General features: G+C 42.0%; 3 protein-coding genes and 1 non-coding gene across 5 annotated transcripts; 3 read left to right on the top strand and 1 right to left on the bottom strand.

The window, feature by feature from the left end:
• Nucleotides 1-764: 764 nt before the first annotated feature.
• LOC115677240 (outer envelope pore protein 16-2, chloroplastic) lies at nucleotides 765-2,885 on the top strand. Of its 2 annotated transcripts, none has more exons than XM_030600370.2 (7): nucleotides 765-1,005; nucleotides 1,283-1,334; nucleotides 1,484-1,558; nucleotides 1,739-1,770; nucleotides 1,862-1,895; nucleotides 2,101-2,168; nucleotides 2,466-2,885. In XM_030600370.2, the coding sequence occupies exons 1-7, from the start codon at nucleotides 889-891 to the stop codon at nucleotides 2,607-2,609; spliced, it is 522 nt and encodes a 173-aa protein (XP_030456230.1). In that variant the 5' UTR covers nucleotides 765-888; the 3' UTR covers nucleotides 2,610-2,885. The 2 variants fall into 2 exon arrangements, with proteins under 2 accessions (XP_030456230.1, XP_056161475.1); XM_056305500.1 differs by having other exon boundaries at nucleotides 2,101-2,175.
• Nucleotides 2,886-3,881: 996 nt separating this feature from the next.
• LOC115677239 (uncharacterized) lies at nucleotides 3,882-5,699 on the top strand. The gene is made up of 2 exons (XM_030600369.2): nucleotides 3,882-4,028; nucleotides 4,453-5,699. Exon 2 carries the CDS (start codon nucleotides 4,528-4,530, stop codon nucleotides 5,299-5,301), a length of 774 nt encoding a protein of 257 aa, XP_030456229.1. The 5' UTR covers nucleotides 3,882-4,028; nucleotides 4,453-4,527; the 3' UTR covers nucleotides 5,302-5,699.
• Nucleotides 5,700-13,709: 8,010 nt separating this feature from the next.
• Nucleotides 13,710-15,590, top strand: LOC115677046 (lichenase-like). Its single transcript, XM_030600089.2, has 2 exons — nucleotides 13,710-13,867; nucleotides 14,405-15,590. Exons 1-2 carry the CDS (start codon nucleotides 13,777-13,779, stop codon nucleotides 15,421-15,423), a joined length of 1,110 nt encoding a protein of 369 aa, XP_030455949.1. The 5' UTR covers nucleotides 13,710-13,776; the 3' UTR covers nucleotides 15,424-15,590.
• A 1,013-nt stretch (nucleotides 15,591-16,603) lies between these two features.
• Nucleotides 16,604-16,675, bottom strand: TRNAH-GUG (transfer RNA histidin (anticodon GUG)). Its single transcript has one exon. It is a non-coding gene; the product is annotated as a tRNA-His (tRNA).
• Nucleotides 16,676-16,745: the final 70 nt, after the last annotated feature.

Raw genomic sequence — 16,745 nt, 5'->3', positions numbered from 1 at the left:
AAAATGGGCCTGGGGCGGCCCACCAGGGATATGGGCTGACCAGACGCAAGCCCAGTCGGGCTCGGCGCCCAACGAGCCGTGCCCTATTTTCGGGCGTGGCCACCCCCCTCGCGGAGCCGATGCGGCGCAAAGCTCGGGATGCAAAGTTTGGGCTCGACTCAACTCCTGCTCGGTGGTCGGTTCGAGTTCGGTCGAGAATTAAAGTACATATGTCGGAACTCGATCCGAATAGAGCACAGCGATGCGATACCCGAGCCTGACTCGGCTCGTGTTATAATCAATTTTGAAAATGTATTTCCACCGAAGATCAATAAGTCATAACATTTTCCATTATATCATGTAATTTTGTAGGTTTTATGTCTTTTCTCAATATCCTTTACTTTTTTTTTAAAAAAATAAAAATAAATTGGAAGCACGATTATGTTGGCCGGTACTCATTCAATAGAGCTCGAGCTATTCCACGAGTAGCTTCACGCAACTTCGCCGCTAAAAGAATAGCACGTCTCGCCGCTTTTTTATTTTTCTCATTTTTTTTTAATCCCTTTTATCATTTTCCGGAAAAAAAAAAGAATTTGCTCTATTTTATTTAATTTAAATTTGCCTCCTTTTCTCTTTTTTGCTGCTGCGACACGTGGCCCCCGAAACCGACTCCCGGTAGTCGCCACAACGCTCGGGTTCCCGTTTACCGGAAAAACCGACACGTGCGCGCGGGAGCGACACGTGTCCACCCCCTCATGCTCCTCCTTCCCTCTCTTTCTCTCTCTCTCTCTCTCTCTCTCTCTGAACATCGCTCCGTCGCAGCGAACTTTGAAGGAGATTCTCTCCGATCGACGGCGACGACGAAGGAGAAGGAGAAGGAGAAGGAGCAGAAGAAGAAGATCGAGGAAGATGGAGGCTCGGACGCACTCGCTGCTCAACGAGCTCAACTTCGACAAGGGCGGCTTCTTCGACCTCGGCCACCCGCTGCTCAACCGCATCGCCGAGAGCTTCATCAAAGCCGCCGGGGTAAAGCATCTCGCCGATCCGATTTCCTCGGTCGCCTCTCCTTTCCTTTCCTTTCCTTTCGTCACTAGCAGGGACGAGCGGGGCTCGGCCGCGGTACGGAACGACTGGACGTTCTCGATTCGCGTTAAAATCGCGGCCACCGTGCGTTGATCGCGATCGCGTCCATGTTTACAGCGTGTTCAGATTGTGTGCGCGTGTTTGTTTTTTCCCCGGGAAAATGTCGCGTGTAATCGAGCATCTGCATCGACTTTTCGTGATGTTCGAACTTTACTCGCAGATTGGAGCGGTTCAGGCCGTGTCGCGGGAAGCCTACTTCACGGCGGTTGAAGGTATGATGAGTTCCTTGGGGGAAGAGCGTTTGAACTTGGCGTCGTGTGTTGAATTTTGAGAGGAGGATGGACGGTATCGGTTTACATTGTTGTGATAGCGTCTGTTTCTGTTGAGATGACGAGAGAGTGGCGGGTGTTAATTTAAAAAGTCTCAGGACTGGATTCGGGCAATGGCGCGCCGGAAATTCCGGGTGCGAAGAAGCATCGGTTCCCCGAGCTGAGAGGTACGCGCCCGAGTGCTGAATTCCTGTCCATTTGCTTATCTATTATCTGTAGAATCGGGATTGAAGGCCAATTGCTACGCGAATGATGACTTTCTGTCGTGTTTATGCATGTTCAATGTATCAATCCTAGATTACGGGTGTGTTTTGCCTTTCTCATCGTCGTTCTTGTGTGCTGTGTAGGAGCAACCAACAGGAATTCCCTGGAGGCCATGGTGAGTCTTACAAGCATAAACTAATGTGATTCGCTGCGTCATCCTAAGTTATTGTGCTCTTGATTAATGTATTCTCGTTTGGCTCATCCAGGTGAAGAGCACTGGCAAAGAATCCCTGCAGTGGGGTAAGCATGTTACAATTGCTCGATTCTGTGTCTCCGCAATTTTGTAAGTAGAGGATCTAGGGATTGTTAGGAATAAGAGATTTTCAGCTTGAGAATTGTTCGTCGAGATTCGTTAACATGGGCTTGGCTTGAAACTCCCGATTGAGTGATGAAATATGAACTGAGCACTGTTAGTGACGAGATGGTTGTTTGGTCTGCTGTGCAGGACTGGCTGCAGGGGTGTACTCGGGTTTAACATATGGGTTGAAGGAGACCCGTGGAGCTCATGATTGGGTAATGAGTCCAACTTTTCGTTGATTGAATAATTACTTAGTGTGTGGCACATGACGTCTTGTTAGCGCAAGCGAGCTTTTATATTTTCTTTCTGTGGTGGTTTGCATCTGTGCTGCATGTGTCAGATTAAAGTCTCGCATCTGTTGTCGAGCTTGGGATGGCATAATGGCTTTACTTGGAACCTCCAAAGTTCAATTGGGAACAAATGGGTTTTCACGACTCTGGGTCTTGATGGCGAATCGTTATAGAACTGTGTTTCTCTGTGTTTACACCAGCTTATCGAATGCTATGTTGCAGAAAAACAGCGCAGTCGCAGGAGCTATCACGGGCGTGGCGCTCGCGCTCACGTCGGATGACACGTCCCACGAGCAGATTGTGCAGTGTGCCATCACCGGAGCCGCGATCTCCACTGCGGCAAACCTCCTCTCGGGGATATTTTGACGTGCCCAGAGGTGGGCCTCTTTTGTTTGGAGAAGAATCGTTAGTTTCCCCTTCGACTTCTTAGAATAAGCATGGACCATAGGATCTTTGTAAAGTTGTTCTGTCCGGACTGGAAGATACTTCTAAAGCGTCTGATTGCGAAGTGTTTAATACTGGGCAACGTTTTGCTTGTTCCCGGGCGAGAGAGAGTTTAGGATGGCAAGAGATGGCTAGAGCTAGTTTGATGATGGTTCAGGTTCTTGTTGAGATTAAAAGCATCATGTTTCATTTCTTCCCTTGCTCAGTTTCGGCTTCTTGGTTCGGCTCAAAGTGATCAAATTCTTGTTGGCATGAATCTTGATCTTTATGTCGTCAGTCACGATCAAATTCTTAAACTTCCCTGCATTTGTTGTGTTTGTCCGTCGGTCCCCGGACCCCTGGACGGAGTCCATCCGATCGACTTCATGAGGAGGTTGTAGAAGTATGCAGTTATCTGCTATTGAAGCTATATTCCATGATTTGGCAAGACAGTATCTGTATATGCCCGCGGTGTCGATTTTGGTTCATTTACAGCATGCTGTGCAATCAAATATTACCAATGCGGACCACGCTTAACATTGTCTAAACTTATATAGTTTAGATATTAGAGGTAGCCAACAGCCAACATTTCGTAACTCGAAAAAGAATATAGCTGCTTTTGGATTAGTGGGTAGAAAACACTATTTCTGCACTTTTTAGACTATCTACGTGAACTTGTGGGGGGAAAAAGTAAGTGAAAGTGGTACAGAAACAGAAAGAACAACCTGAAGATGGGAGTAGGTGAAGACGAGAATGGCATCGGAATTATGGCATAATCATTGTAGTGGATTGGCTTGTAAAACTATTCATCTAAGTCTACTGACATACCTAGCCGAGTCGCTATGCTTAGTGGTTTTGGCCGGGGGAGGTGGATTACGTCCAACCCATGAAATTCGACCCGACACAAGAAATTGCTTTATCAGGTTCAGTTTATTTCGCGAAAAATAAATGATTTGAAAAAAGAAAAATTATGTGAAAATAATCGCTCGTATTGCTTATGAGAACAAATATACGAAAAATATTTTCCTCGTCCACGAAAATATTTAGAAATAAATTTTTTTGACAACGAAAAAATCTTTCATCGATTAATTATTTTAATTCAAGTCATTCATTTTTCGCGAGAAACGTAGCCCTATCGATTCTGGGCGCGGCCCAGCCCAGTGATATGGACACGAGCCCAGCCCACGGTCTCAGGTTTCCATTTATCTGAATAATAATCCTCTTTCCTTCACGGCTTTCTTCCATCCCATTCCATTTCGTCAGACCTCGAGAAAATCTCATCACCTCCTCTCCAAATCTTGCGATTCCGCTTCGCTCGCTAGGGTTTCAGATCTGCTTCTCGAGCTTCGTCCTCTGCCTCTGGTACGTCCCCCCCTCGACTTTCCCCTCCAAAGTCCGCTTCTTTCTACATGTTTGAATCCGATGCTCAACTGGGTTGCCGGTTTTAGGGTTTTTCCCGTCGCGTTTCGTTTCGAATCGATGGTTTTCGCTCCATTTTTTGATTAGATAACAAGTTCGTATGCATGTATCTATGCGATCGATGGTTCTTGGCTGTTTTTCAAGTGCTTCGTGGGTGTCTTTTCTTGATTTCATAGCCGTTGATTGTGGGTTCTTGTTTCGGGGACAGCTTTCGAAGCACGATCCACTTTACTTTGCATTTTTACTTGTTTGTTCATTGTTTGGATTGATTGATCTCGGCGAATGGTTTTTCGTGGGTTAATTGGCTGTGAGCTTGTTTCGTTCGTGCTTTAAGAATTTGGGGCGATCTTTTTTTTCTTCACTGCAGGCTGGAAAGAAATTGATTGGTGTCGGGTTTGGGTGATTTGGAGGATTCTGAACTGAGGAATTGTGCTCTGGGGGGATGTCGAGTAAGGAAGAACAGAAGGCTCAAGATGCTGCCGAGCGGATCAAGGCCGCTGCTCTGAGCGCCGCGAAGGGTCTTAGCCGCGCTCAGGCCGAGCGAGCTGCCACGGCCGCCGCACGTAATGTCAATGCTTATGGGCAAAAAGAGGAAGGGCCCAGTAGATGGCAGGAGAAAAGGGAAGCGAAGAGACAGATGTATTTGATGAGTACTGAGAAGGCCGTTAAACTGGGCGAACGGAAAGACTTGAAGGCTTCGGTCTCTACTATTGGTGGCTCGGCGCAATGCCAGAAGTGCTATCAGCCGGGACATTGGACTTACCAGTGCACCAATGAGCGCGTCTACATTTCACGACCGTCGAGGACCCAGCTGCTTAAGAATCCCAAATTGAACGCGGAAGCTCGGTTATCTTATGAGCAGGAAAATCCAGATATTAAGGAGGAGAAGACTGAGAAGCGCTCTAAGAAAAGTAAAAGGAAATACAAATCTGATTCGGATTCTGCTAGTGACAGTGAGGCTTCTGTTTTCGAGAGCGAGAGCGAGTCAGCATCTGGATCGGATCGCTCTTCCAGGGAGAGTAGTTCGGCTGACAGTTCATCATCTGATTCGGAGGAAGAGAGGAGGCGGCGGAGGAAGAAGAAGAAACAGAAGAGCAGGAGGCGTAGGCGGTACAGTTCATCGTCTGAGTCATCTGATTCTTACTCCGCTTCGGAATCGGATTCTGATGACAATAGCAGCCGAAGGAAGAGCAGACGGCACAGGAAAAGGCGCTGAAGGTGCAGTATGGATTAAGGGAGTTGTGCATGGCATAACTGTGGCATGCGATGTGATTATTTTCGAGTAAGCACAAGCTCCATTGGTCTCTTGACCATGGTTAATCTCATATCTCCTCTGGGGAGGCTCTGAAACGAGGTTTAGTAGATCCTGTGGACTGGGATGCTCTTAGATGCATAGGTATTTCCTTATATTTTGCTTATAGATCCGGTAGTTGATGGAAATGTTATTCTGGGATTGATTGTAGTGAATTCCCGATACATCTTTTCCTGGTGTTTTCTTCTTGTTGTAAAATGTGAAGCAGGTATTTGCTTTATCTCAGAAGTACGATCTTTTTCTGGATTTTGGCAGTTCTACAACCTTTACCTGGTTTTGATGATTGTTTCAGTTTCTGGTGATATTGTTGACATTGTGGTTGCTGGTGCAGCATAGTCTCTGTTAGTTCTACTTATGACATATGCGAGACAACTACCGTTTATTATATCAGACCATCTTCTATCTTTTGTCGTGAACTTTTCTAGATTACTTGACCAGCAGGAGTTTGTATGATTGATTGTGCAATCTTTCCATTAACACCAATCAGTTTCTTCTCTGATCAACGTTTTCGGATCTCCTCATCAAACATCGAGCCCTTCCCAATTTTCGCTCTTCATTCGGTTGTCTCCTCTTGAATTGCTTCATTGATTTCCCATGAAGTTACCGAGTTTGTTTGGACACGTATAAATACAGGGCATTGATAGTTGAGCATGAGATGATACTGGAATTCACATTGCCCTAGGCATTAAAAGAATCGTTTCAGTGGTTTATCAGGAGCAAAAGCATACAACAAGACGAGGAGGATGGCGAATAGATCTACTCTTTTTTTTGTTTTTTGGTCGAAAGATGTACTCTGATACCGTGATATTCTTCGGCTCCTGATATGGTAATTTGGCTTTTCTCGCTCTAGCCAAGAGAAAGCTCTAGGCATTGCTGGAGTATGCCGTTCACAGTGTGACTTTTCCTTTGATGAACATTATTCTTTTATTACTAGTCTTGCACAACGGACACAAAATCAGTGGTTGATCTGAGTGTTCAGAGACTCATTATTTTAGTTGAAGGTCGTAAGTTTGATTCCCCGGACTATTTTTGAAATCTTGGTTAGTACATGAAGGGCGGACTTTGTCGCTTTGGTTTAGGTGTATCGATCATGGCTTCCTACTCGCATTGTGGTGGGATAGAGATGATGGGCTTGTCTAATGGATAGTGATGTAAAACTTGAAGTGGATTCTGTCTTTATCCACGAACACATGAGCTCAGGAAAAGATTTAGTTGTTGAAGGATGTGGATGATTCAAATTTAGATTTAGGTTTAGAATAGTGTGGAGATTTTAATCTTTCAATTTAAGATGAGAGAGATTCATGGATTACAAAAATTAACTGACTCATTAAAATATCCTTTTCACCATCATATCTAAAATTGGAATTTCAGGACCTCTTCAGTAGATCATGCAGACATATCCTCCGTATTTTCGGACTGCTCCCAAAAATTCGCTCTCCAAAGGAGACCTAAATGCCCTTCAACGAGCGCTTAAAACAAGAGAGAGCGCAGTGACCTATCTCGATTTTGTTCATGAGTGTTCACCGAGGTAATATAGCCTTATAAAAAGTAATTACTTAAAATGTAGACAACAAAAAGTTCCACTGTATTTTGGCTTTTAAAATTGCCATTATACTCAATAGCAAGAACACATAATTTAGTAGTATAGAAATATAAACAAATGACCATCGTCATAAGGAAGTGTCAAGAGGACCCCTGCGCACAACATAACGGACTTGCAAGAGCCTCCCACAACAACTAGCAAGAAGAGCCGTGAACCGATTACTGAATAGTAAGTCTGAGTCTACATCATAACGTTTCCATCCGACGTCGAATTAACTCGATTTTTGCACCTACGAAGAGCCCGTGAACCGATTGTTGCAAAAATGCAATTCGATTTTAAAAACAAAGTGTCGGGATAGCGAATTTTCTATAATTGGACCTAAAGAACGGTCATGAGATTTTCTTTGTTAAAAATCTGATCCCATGATCAACCTAATTATATACATGATTAGAAAGCTCTAAACTTTACGATGTCAAGCATTTCAAATCATTTTACATGAAAATTTGTTTTCTGTCTCGAACTAATAATTGTCTAAGGTGGCACACCACAGGTCCAAGTACTCCAGCCATTTAAGGAGAATGATAGTGAGAGAAAAAGAAACAGAGAGCAATTCAGAGAGAAAGGTGAGAAGAGACACAATTGTGCGGCATGCCGATATAAATCATGCCGTAGTTGACAATCTTGTTGGTCCTCTTGATGCTGTGCGTGACCGCTTCAACCCAAGCTTGGAAGACTACTATACCTGCTTACTTGATAGTAGCGGTAGCGAGCCGAAGCAGACGTAATGTTTACCTTTACCATCCATCCCTTAAGTTCTTTCTCGTTGTTTTTTTTTCTTCCTGGGAGGGAAGGAATATGTGGACAGGAGATCTCTCACCATATGGGGTTGTTGTCTCTGCTTGAACCTTCTAAGAACCTGCTCAGCGCTAACTCTCGTATTAGTTAAAGCCGAAAAATAAAATAAATAAACAAATAAATAAATCAACAATGATGCTTGGTTAATGGGAGAATTCACTATCTAAGATCACGGATATGACTCGGCCTTCATAAATTTATTGTACGACAGTCAGTTCAGTCCTAAATTTTTCAATTTGGCCAAATTTAATTCTAAATATTTTGACAATATCTCAATATAGTCATTCCTATCAATTTTTACTCGTGTGTTGGTCACTTTAGTATAATGTTTGCATTATCCCCTAGCAACTTTGCGTTGGACTCAAATTATACATGTGATGAGTGATTGGACTCATTCTGACGTGCGCACCACCCTTAACCACAAAAAAAACCCTCTTCTTTAAGATAATGGAAAATGCTTCAACTTTTTTTGTTGGTCTTCAAGTCATTTTCTTCCAAGCAAAACAGGCCAGAAAAAGAGAAAAAGGCCCGACAAGGTACAGACTTGGTGAAAAAGCCGGAAAAGCAGGGATATATGCTTCCCTCCTCCCCTTGGTTTTTACTACATTATAATTGTTCCTGCTCTAAAAAGTGATTTTTGCCACGAATGAGGAACCGTTCAAAATTCACTGATTATTGAGTGAAATATAAAATTTTCAAATGGCATTGTGCGATGTACAATGACTAAAGTCCAGAACATAATTACATCGGATACATGGGTTTCCACAAGCATGATATCTAATGGCGCTTACAATGTCCGCAATAACTTAGCAACTTGTAGGTGCATAGAGATAGGGCAATGGCAATGGGAGAAGTGAACAAAGCATAGTGGTTAGTTGTCAGTTTTAATCTGCCGCTTTGTACTAACAACTAAACTCTAAAGGAAGAAATTTCGACAAAAAAAGAACCACTCAATAAGAAAGAAACAATAAAAAAAAAGAAAACTAACTAACTAATTGGATAATAGGAGTGCTCTTGGAAAAGTTTTTGAAAAAAAATAATATTTTACTCAAATTTGGCCAAATTTTGACCGGATATAAAGTTTTGTCCAACATCTTATTGACTCGATTTTTGTATTTACGGAAAGTTCATAGCTCAATTGTTACAATATTACATTTTGATTTTCAAAAGATGATATTCGGATCAAAAATTTTCAAGAATCAGACCATAGGACCGGCATGATATTTTTTCTATTAAAATTTGGATTGCCATGATTGACCTTAGAATAGAATAATAGTTTTCATTAGAATACATTTTAAAGATGGCTAATAATTTGTTGTGAGCATCAAACCCAAAACTCTTAAATAGGGATCCGTGTTTGTTTAAATTTTCTAGCTCGGGTGCTATTTAAGCCAATCGTAATAAGCAATGTTAAGAAGATCTTGCCCATAGAGTCCATTGCCGGGATGGTGGTCATTGTGGACCTGACTTCGCCGTTCAAAAAGATATCGTAGTCATTGTGACATTCCAAAATTTCTACATTTTTATTCAATTTTCTACATTACTCGATAGGATGTAAATAATAATTAATTCACTTGGATTGTTGTATGACATTTTTGAAAATTTAATTGGGTCACTAAATTTGTGACATGTAGAAAATTAAAAAGATACTTTTCACACAATCATAGCAGTTTGATGTTAATTCATACGCCTTTCTGAATTTAAATTGAAATAGAAAAACTTATACATATTAAGATTTAGATATAATTATGGTAAGATGTAATTTATAAAAAAACACTTAAAACATATTAAGAATTTACTTCTCAAAAGATTGGGTCTAATCAAGAGATGAATTTAGATTTTAGTGGAATAAGAAAGTTTTAACTTACGAGAGATAACAAAGGTTTAAATTTAAATTTTGGAAAGTGTTAGAGATCTAAAAAATCATGTTTTTTAAAGTGTTAGTGATCATTTTACTTTTGAATTACAATACAAATATAATTCACCATTTTCATGGAATTTATTATAAATGTGTTTTATTGAGATCAAGTTTGTCGAAAAGATAGTTTCAACATCAAACTATGAGTTTAAGATTCAATTGAAAAAAATGGGATGAGATCATAATTGAAAAATAAATTGAATATCTATCACTTCACATCATGATCCTTAAATCTCTACCATTATTCAAACTTAAAATATTTTAATCTTGTCTTGTGAGTTAAATCAAGAAAGATTGAATTCATCTCTCAAATTAGACCAATCTTTAATAAAATACTTTTCCAAATGTTCAAGTTATCATTGTTACCGTGAAATGCGTGTTCCCTTTTGCTAATTATTTTTGAAGAAGGAAAACCGTGATTCATGTGTGATTTGAGGAAAAAAATTTAAATTGTTTCTAGGTTAGCAATACCCATTTTTCTTACATTTAGGCTCCATTTGTTTCGCGGATAATGTGACATTTCTGGAATATATTTTCCAGAAAGCCATTTTTCAGTAAAATGATAATATTTTCCGGTGTTTGATCGAAACATGAAAATGAACTAGAAAATATTTTTTGCCATTTGATATGAAAAATTTGATTTGATTTTCCTGGGAAAAATTACCAAAAAAATTGAATTTTTAATTATTTTTTCTTTTTCTTCTTCTTTTTTATTTTATTTTTTATTCTTTTTCCTTTGCCGATAGCCTGTCACGCAACGGTCTATGACTGGCCACAGGCGAGGGATGAGCTCGCCCAATTTTGATGAGGCGAGCCTCGCCAAATCACCGAGCTCAAGGCCTTGCGAGTCTTGGCAAGGTCAAGCTCACCGCGGCTCATGACGAATCCGGCAAGGTGGAGCCTCGCCCAAGGCCGGCTTGGCGTGGCTCGTTGGACTCTGGTGAGTGCGAGTCTCGCCGGCCTTGGGCGAGCTCATCCCTCGCTTGTGGCTGGTCGCCAGCTGTCGATCGAGGAAGAAGGAAAAAGAAAAAGAAAGAAAGGAAAAAATAAACAAAGAAAAACAAAAAGAAATTTTGTTTTTTTTTAAAAATATTTTTATAAGAAAGAATGTTTAATTAATGAAGGACTTGAGCCCGAGCGCCTAGGACCTGTGTTTGGCCTTTATGAACCCAGGCTTGAGTGTCAGAAACCAGAGCTTGAGCATCGGGGACACAAGCACAACATTTATGGACTCGGGCTCGGGTGTTGGGGCATTTGGCATTGGCACTAAGGCTTCGTGCTAGCCTTGAAGGACCTTGGCATCGAGGCCTAGGCTCAGCTTCGATGGACCCAGGCCCGGGCACCAGAGACTTGATCCTGAACGCTGGGGACCCGAGAACCAACTTGGGATTTCCGTGCCCAAGCGTAGAGTTTTGGGTCGAAAGGCCGATACCTAGTCATATTTTGGAAAAATGCTTTCTGGTTTTTCAAAGAGGAAATAATTTTCCTAAATTTAAACATAGGTTTTTCGTTAACTCATTTTTCTAAGCGAATCAATGCCAGAAAATGTTTCTTTGGAAAATGTTTTTCGCGAAGCAAACGGATGCTTAGAATTTAGAATCCACGAGAGATTTATGAGATAAATGGAAGTTATACAGACACTTTTTAAAATTATTATTTTGTCTACTAAATAACACTGCATTTGATATTTACTCATGATCTATAATTTGAATTTCGTGTATAAATTTTAAGATTCGTGAACATTTGATTGAACTCTCGTCCTCTTCTCAGACGCTCACTGCTCAACCTAAAACCTCACCATCAGGATTGAAGGTCAATCAGAATATTCAATGGAGGTACGTTTTATAAATACTTGAATTTTAGCAAAAATTTATGTTTTTGTATACAGCCCAGTCTTTGTTTACTGTGTGTTCATATGATTCTGTTTGTGTTGGTCCTGGTCATTCAATTTCATGTTTGCATATCTGAAGTTTTTCGACATTGTCGTGTCGTGTTTCACCTAGATCATCGATGACCCGACTGCGTAAAAAACTCAGGATCGGATATCAAAACATGATTTTGTTGTGAACTGGGCAATCCCGGCATCGACAAGAGGAAGAGAAAAGTCGGAGGAGGAAGAGATGACTGAGGCGCGCAAAGAGAAGACCGACGGGTGTGACGAGGTGTGTAAAAGGAAGCAGCAATCCGAATCCGGTACCGACTCTCCTAGCATTGGTGAGTCAGGATCAGGCGAACCTTCTTCCACGGAGAGTAGCTCGAGGTGCAGGAGGGAATGCTCGTCCTGCGAGCCATCCGATTCCAAATCAGCTTCAGAGGAGAGTAGCTCGAGCAACGGTTCCTCGTCGGACTTAGGGAACGAGACGCGGTGACAGAGTCTCGTTCAGCACAGCTCGATGTCCTTGGAGTCGCCCGATCCTCACGTGGCCTTGGAATCGATTCTTGGGGAGAGTGGCTCGAGCGAAACATCCCCCTCTAATTCAGAGGAGGAGACACCATCCTCTGTCTCGACGATCCAATCGGTTTCCAGGAAGAGTAGTAGTTCAGGTTCGAGCTCGAGCGGCAGCTCCTCATCTGATTCAGCCAGAGAGATGCGGCGACGGACACTCGGCCGGCGCAGTGCCTCCTATTCTTCCGATCCCGAATTCGATTTGGGATTGGAATAGCATGTTTTGGTGGTGTTTTCGTCAATCTTTCTTTCTCTAATCCTAGTCTTTCTTTTCCAATGTTCGCTGATTTTAGCATAATTTAGATTCTCTTATTTTCTTACCTTCTTCCGGAACCAACGCATCAACCAATCTTCCAAATGTCCTAGTAATTGAAATTTAAAATTCGCCTCTTTTTAAGGATTGATACTACGAAAAATCCCGCTAAGTTAAATCTAAGTCACTTTTTCTTGTAACTAATATTCGTACCGCAAAGAATCCCAAATTAGTCCGTCCAATATCCTTGGTGGAATCACATGTCTAGCAGACAACTTGGATGATCGGCGTGTAATGTGGTTCATATCATGGAAAAATTAGGGATTTTAACAGATTTTTAAAAGGAAAAATTAGTAGATTTGAGTAAGTTGTTTTAGATCGGCTTTCCAAAACAATTGTGATATGCCATCATCTGAATTTTATTTTACAGGATATTGGATGGAAGCTAAGGGTTCTCACGGCTGTATAAATTTGTGATATTTTTGTGATTTCGGGTACCAATTTGGAATTTTAAATGATGTTAACCAATCTCTCTTTTGTGCTTAGCATTTAAAAGAAAAGGGGGGAAGATTCGGATATCTTGTTTCAGATGCCTTTTCAATCTTGAATTTAACATCAACATCCAATGCCCGACTAACAAAAAAGAAGTAAAACATCGCCGTCGCCACCGTTCCATCTTTCACCGAAGCCGCCTCCCCGGCTCGCAATAATGACAATGGAGCCAAGCGAATTCATACTCAAACACATGCACGTGCTTTGACTTTTCATCAAAGCTATTCACACCCCAACTTTCCTCCCTACTCTTTCCATGGATAGGCCAGACGACGATCCATGGTGACGTGCTATGCCATTGCAAAGACTTTGTAGCCGTGTCGTTTTCGGGTCCGTCGGATCATCTTCTTTTGTAAACGGGCGAGGTCACGTCGGGAATGGGGGAACCTCCTAGGCGGCTCTAGGAGTTTGGCATATCTCCACTGTCCTGGAAAAGAGGCATGGTTCATTGAAGCCCTTTATCTGGCAGAGAAGAGGGCGATTGTTTAACGACGTTTACTCGCTCGAGACGTAGTTTCTGCATAATCGAATTCGATGACACTAAGTCTGAATCTAGATAACTCGAGAGCGACGTTCGTGAGTCGATGGTTTGGAAAGCTTAAAAAAGAGGGAGGATAGAAGATAAGCATGGCTTGAATCAGTCAAAACTGTGGACTTTTTCAACTCCTTGCTAAGAACAAACACCTCAGACAGACAATTAGGCCACTACAGTGATTTGGCTCCTTATAAATAAAGAGTTGCTATAGTTCTAGTTCAGACCATAATCTATCATCCTAAAGTTTCTTCCTTGCCTTTTTTCTCTATCGCTTCATATGGCTAAAATTATCTCCATGACGGGCGGTCGCTTATCGGCTCCTACCGTTTGTCTTCTGGGACTTCTGATAGCCAACCTTTGCATGTCAGGTACAGTAACGAATGCTATCATATTCGATGTCGGTTTGGATTATTCGTTGTCGGATTAGATGAATACCGTATGGTGTACGCGCAATATCTGTTGTCCATATTTCCTCTTGCAAAAGCATCCTATGATTTCATCGTTTTGAAGTAGCGCATATATATGTGTTTCTGGTGATCTTGCTGAATGCATCCATTTTACCACATGCTCTCCACGCGCGAGTTCTCAATTTGACCCGATTCCATCGACACATCTGGTTCTAATGCTTGAAAAGCTGGTTTCGATTTGCCGAGCTGAACTCTAGAGCATCCCGATGTTTTTCAGTCAGCATCGGAGCAATTCGATTTCGTTAAATGAAGTGCTTAAATTCTGAACACCGAGACAATGACACAATGGACTGATTCTCCTACTAAAACCAAACTTAGCCATCACTTGCTAAAGGCATTTACGATGAGGCATAAATTGAGGACGGCAATACCCGATTGCGCGTCGTAAACTTTCTGATCTTTCTCTTTGGCAGCTAAGCTTCTGCATTTTGCATGCAGGTGTGCAATCTATAGGAGTTTGCTATGGGATGCTCGGGAACAACCTACCGCCCGCATCAGAAGTCGTCGTCCTCTACAAGTCTCACGGCATCAAGCAGATGAGACTCTACGACCCTAATCAAGCAGCTCTGCAAGCCCTGAGAGGCTCGGGCATCGAGCTCATCCTAGGCGTCCCGAACTCAGACCTCCAGGCCCTAGCTTCTAACCCTGCCAACGCGAACTCGTGGGTACAGAGGAACGTGAAGAATTTCTCGCCAGGCGTCAACTTCCGCTACATCGCCGTCGGCAACGAGGTGAGCCCCGTCAACGGAGGCACCGCGCAATACGCCAAATTCGTCCTCCCTGCAATGCGGAACATACAGGCCGCACTCAGATCGTCTGCCCTGCAAAACCAAATCAAAGTCTCCACTGCGATCGACATGACTCTAATAGGGAATTCCTACCCTCCATCCCAAGGTGCATTTAGAGGGGACGTGAGGTCCTACTTGGACCCAATCATCAGTTTCCTGGTGAGCGTCAACTCTCCATTGCTAGCCAACGTCTACACTTACTTCAGCTACGTCGGTAACCCCAAGGACATTAGCTTGCCCTACGCTCTATTCACTTCGCCGTCGGTTGTTGTCCGAGACGGATCCCGCGAGTACCAGAACCTGTTCGACGCGATGCTGGACGCGCTCTACTCCGCGCTGGAGAGGGCTGGTGGGGCCGCCCTGCAGGTGGTGGTCTCAGAGAGCGGGTGGCCATCCGCGGGCGGGTTTGCGGCGACGGTCGACAACGCGAGGACGTACAACGGGAATCTGATCAGGCACGTGAAAGGCGGCACGCCGAAGAGGCCGAACAGGGCGATAGAGACCTACATATTCGCCCTGTTCGATGAGAACCAGAAGCAGCCGGAGCTAGAGAAGCACTTTGGGCTGTTCTTCCCTAACAAGCAGCCGAAGTACCCACTTAACTTTGCACAGGGAAGGATCTGGGATGCGTATCACAATGTCCCAACTTCTTTGAAAAGTGACATGTAAGTAGATGGGAGCTCCTTGTATCTCCCTAGAACATCTGGAAATAAAGAGAATCTCTGGTTTGTGTTGTAACTTCAAGAGCTGTGAAAATTGTTCCTCATGCTCATGCTTGGTGGAATTAAACTGCTCCAAGTAATAAAAGTATGGAAAATTATCAAAACAGTCATAAACTCATTATAATTGTCCTAATTCAGTCATAAATTTTTTTCACCAATTAAGTCCTAAACATTTTGCACTTGTGCCAATTTAGTCTATTCAGCCAATTTAGGCAGGAAATCGTTAACATAAACGGCTGAGCCTAATTTCCTAAAAAATTCTCAATTTTAGGTTGAGTCCCAAATTTGCCATGAACTTTTTTTTATCTAAAAAAAAACTCCAAACTTTAGGTCTAGTCTCAATTCTGCCAAGAACTTTTTTTTTGTCTCAGAAAAAGCCCTAAACTTTAATTCCAGTCCCAAATCTGCCCCAAATTTTGTATTGTGTAAAAAAATCACCAAAATTTAATTTATTTTCAAAAATATACCCCGTGATCCCAACTTGACGTGACACTTCCACGTCGATAATAAATTCACATCAACAGAGTAACGGGGCTTCTTTTTAGACAAAGCAAAGTTCGGGGCAAATTTGGATTGAACCTAAAAATTGGGTTTTTTTTTAAATTAAAAAAAGTTTTTTGGGGTGGATTTGTTATCGTCCCTAACTTTCATATCCTAGAACAGTTTTATTTTGGAGAATTTCAATAATTTTTATTGGGTTAGATTTGTTATCAAAGTGGAAATGCGACGTCGGTGTGTATCTATTACCCCATTACTTTGCTGATGTGGATTTGTTATCGACGTGGAAGTGTGGCGTTAAGTTGGGACTGGATCACGAGGTATATTTTTGAAAATAAATTGAAATTTGCTGACTTTTTTTTTACAAAAAACAAAATTCAGGGTAGATTTGGGATTGAACTTAAAGTTTGAGGTTTTTTCTGAGACAAAAGAAAGTTCAGGGCAGATTTGGGACTGGACCTAAAGTTTGATGTTTTTTCTGAGACAAAAAAAAATTCGAGATAGATTTGAGACTTGACCTAAAGTTGGGTTTTTTTTAGGGAATTCACTAATGTAGATAATTTTTAATAGGTTTGGACTTATTTTAATAATTTTCTCAATGATTCAAAAAAAAAAAAAAACTGAGAAATTGTGGCTGCTGGGATTCGAGCCCAGGTCTCCACGGCCACAACGTGGAATTCTTACCACTAAACTACAGCCACTTGAATACAAAGATTTGCAGAAAATTTTATATATAGGAAAAAACTTGTAATAACAGAGCCTGTTCTACCC

Source organism: Syzygium oleosum, unplaced genomic scaffold, assembly GCF_021117445.2.
Source record: "Syzygium oleosum isolate NSW1041296 unplaced genomic scaffold, Sole_v2.1 Sole_v2.37, whole genome shotgun sequence".
NCBI lineage: Eukaryota > Viridiplantae > Streptophyta > Magnoliopsida > Myrtales > Myrtaceae > Syzygium > Syzygium oleosum.
This window is presented reverse-complemented; position numbering and strand designations above follow the sequence as displayed.

Coding starts and splice junctions, on each gene's coding strand:
- LOC115677239 (XM_030600369.2), top strand. CDS start 4,528: ATGTCGAGTAAGGAAGAACAGAAGGCTCAAGATGCTGCCGAGCGGATC.
- LOC115677240 (XM_030600370.2), top strand. CDS start 889: ATGGAGGCTCGGACGCACTCGCTGCTCAACGAGCTCAACTTCGACAAG. Junction 1,771..1,861: donor GGAATTCCCTGGAGGCCATG/GTGAGTCTTACA, acceptor TGGCTCATCCAG/GTGAAGAGCACTGGCAAAGA. Junction 2,169..2,465: donor CCCGTGGAGCTCATGATTGG/GTAATGAGTCCA, acceptor GCTATGTTGCAG/AAAAACAGCGCAGTCGCAGG.
- LOC115677046 (XM_030600089.2), top strand. CDS start 13,777: ATGGCTAAAATTATCTCCATGACGGGCGGTCGCTTATCGGCTCCTACC. Junction 13,868..14,404: donor AGCCAACCTTTGCATGTCAG/GTACAGTAACGA, acceptor TTTTGCATGCAG/GTGTGCAATCTATAGGAGTT.